This window comes from Magnolia sinica, chromosome 3, assembly GCF_029962835.1.
Source record: "Magnolia sinica isolate HGM2019 chromosome 3, MsV1, whole genome shotgun sequence".
Classification (NCBI taxonomy): domain Eukaryota; kingdom Viridiplantae; phylum Streptophyta; class Magnoliopsida; order Magnoliales; family Magnoliaceae; genus Magnolia; species Magnolia sinica.
In genome coordinates, this window is record NC_080575.1 from 16,901,013 (window position 1) to 16,903,783 (window position 2,771).

At 41.4% G+C, this 2,771-nt stretch overlaps 1 protein-coding gene across 1 annotated transcript; it reads right to left on the reverse strand.

Moving 5' to 3' along the window:
• Positions 1-438: 438 nt before the first annotated feature.
• Positions 439-1,265, reverse strand: LOC131241442 (protein RALF-like 19). The gene has a single exon (XM_058240244.1). The coding sequence runs from the start codon at positions 1,139-1,141 to the stop codon at positions 755-757; it is 387 nt and encodes a 128-aa protein (XP_058096227.1). The 5' UTR covers positions 1,142-1,265; the 3' UTR covers positions 439-754.
• Positions 1,266-2,771: the final 1,506 nt, after the last annotated feature.

The following is a 2,771-nucleotide window of genomic DNA, read 5'->3' on the forward strand; positions in this document are numbered from 1 at the left end:
AAATGATACGAAAAAATGAATGTGCGGTGTGGATAAGAGCCATACATTACGGTGGCCACTCAAAGCTCCTTCCCGTTCCCGGCTGGGGACGTGCGGGGGTAGGACGCAGTCCACGTCTCTCCGGGACCAATGGCTTGTATTGGCTCCGACACCATTCCAAGATCGCCAACGTAAAAATGATAACGGCGTTATAACAGCTTCACATATTATAATTATCTTATTCTCTATTTTGTTACCTAAAGTTGCAAAATCTATTGTTCTGCGATATTAGCCATCAAAACATGTCATCTCAGCCCATTTCTAATCTAAAATTCTAAACGGAAAATTCCCACGTTAACTGCCGTTATAACTGTAATAACAAGACATTTCACTCCAATCTGCACCATCAAACTCCAATCAGCAAATTGCATAACAAGAACTGCCACTCTTTTATGTACAAAACAACCAAATTAAAATATATATCAACCAAACAAACCCCCCATACATTTCAGATCTAGTAGAAAGAGACATTCTATGGTATGTCATTGAGAGATCTGGGCCATTCATTACTGATCATGCCCCGGCCACAAAATCAGGCCGGACCACTCGTTGAAAAAAAAATGGACAACTGTAAAGAGGGACTAACGGTCTAGATCCACCCTACCTGATAAATGGACTAAACAAATCTCGAAATAGTGCATAATTACGCTGCGCTGGGCCCCACATGATGAATGATCCGGATCTCCCAAACGTGTGCCAGGTAGCCTCTTTCATATTAGGACCTGGTGTCCCTAGCACATCCAGTAATTACAGTGCAGCCTCTCTGGTAAGGGTTGGCCTTACCAAGCTCATGGCAGTCGTAGTAGGAAGCCCCTGGCCTTGAACAAGGGACCTCATCCTTCTTCAACAAATCATAGCTGATGTACTTCTTTTGGACGGCTAAGATCCTCCTGTTTATATCAGAGTCCATCTCCATCTCTACCTCCTCATCCCACATGCAGTCTCCTCCTACCATACAACCACCCCTCTTCACCACCACATCCATGTCATGGCCCTTCCATGCAGGTGGGTGGTCCATGACACGTGCACCCTTGCAATATAGGACATGGGAGGCTAAGATGAGCAATGCCAATGAGATTGTCTTCAAGTAGGAGAAGGACATGGTTATGGGCTTCTTTCAGTCTCTTGGGTTTTGGTGACCTTCTATCGTCTTTGTTTTGGGATGTGATTTTTTCTTTCTTTTTCGCTTTTTGGGTTGGATGGGGCTTTTAATGAGGGTCAGTCGCTGCTACCTACTACTGATACTGTGGTTATTAGGCACTGGCAACCACCCACCATATGCTTCCATCCACATAATACAGTGCTATATCTAGGGTTTGCTTTTGCTTTATATATATATATATATATATATATATATATATATATATATATATATATATATATAATATTATTTTGGTACTCACCACTAAGGAAAGTGGTGACAGTGATTAAGTGCATTGCATTGCTGTGGACCATTTTTTAAGGGGAGAACTTTGATACTCTGGTGGAGTGTGATGGATGATAAGCAGGCACTTGAGAAGTTTCTTACGAATTGCATACACGGCAGTCAGGTTACTTAAATTATGGGTTTTTAGTTTAGGTGTATTATGAACCAAAAAATAACTCTTGTTTTATTGTATGACAATTGGATTGGTGGACATTTTTTGGACAGTAAAAAATGAGAGTATCAAGTGGCATTAGGTATTGGTGGACATCTATTGGACAGCCAAAAATGAAAAATATCAAGTGGTCTGAGGAGGCGTACTGGGTAACTATCCTACCAGGACTTAAAGTAGAAAGTCTGGGCAGGGGCTACATGGGCTATTGTAATTGACGTGCTTTATCCATGCTGTAATGTACGTGCTTTATCCATGCCGTTCATCCATATTTATAGATTATTTTAAGGTATGAGCCCAAAAAGGAGGGAGATTGAAGGCTCAAGTGGACCACACCACATCCACTGTAGAAACCTTTTATTTTCCATCAAAGCTGTTCAAGGTCATATATACCTTGTAGAAGAGAAAACATAAATATTAGCTTGTTCCAAGGCATTTGTAGCCCAAGAGAAGTTTTCAACGGTAGGCATTCAATCCCCACTTCTTCCCACTTGTTGGGCCCATAGAGCACTGTCCAGTAGCTACCTTGCTACTGGCAGTGTCCGTAGGCAATTAGCTACTGTCTCGAATTGCGTAGTAGTGTAGAACACAGCTCTAACTTCGTAACTGTGTATACATGGCAAAGATCTGCGAACCCCACCATGATGTATGTGTTTTATCTATTCGGTCCGTTCATTTTTTTAGATCAATTTAAGGCATGAGCCCAAAAATAAGGTAGATACAAATCTCAAGTGGACCTCATTACAGGAAACCCACCGTTGAAACCTTTCTATGGCTCACTTGCCATCCAACCCGTTGATAAGGTCACACAGCCCTGGGTGTAGAGAAAACACAAATATCAACTTGATCCAAGACTTCTTTGGTCCCTAATAAATTCTCAATAGTAAGCTTTTAATTCTCACTGTTTCTGTGGTGTGGTGCACTTGAGCTTTGTATCCCCTTCATTTACGGGGTCAGGCGAAACGGGTGGACAAAGTGGATAATAATTCATGGGCCCCACAAAGCTTTACCAAATATACACATTTCCATGATCGGCGCCGTGATCTACATTATGCAATCCAAATCCCCAAAAACCTTTCACATTGAAACATTATTATTATTATTATTATTATTATTTCACATTTCTAGGGGCTTTGA

What these genes read in the sequence shown, in the direction of transcription:
- LOC131241442 (XM_058240244.1), bottom strand. Translation starts at nt 1,141, where the DNA reads ATGTCCTTCTCCTACTTGAAGACAATCTCATTGGCATTGCTCATCTTA.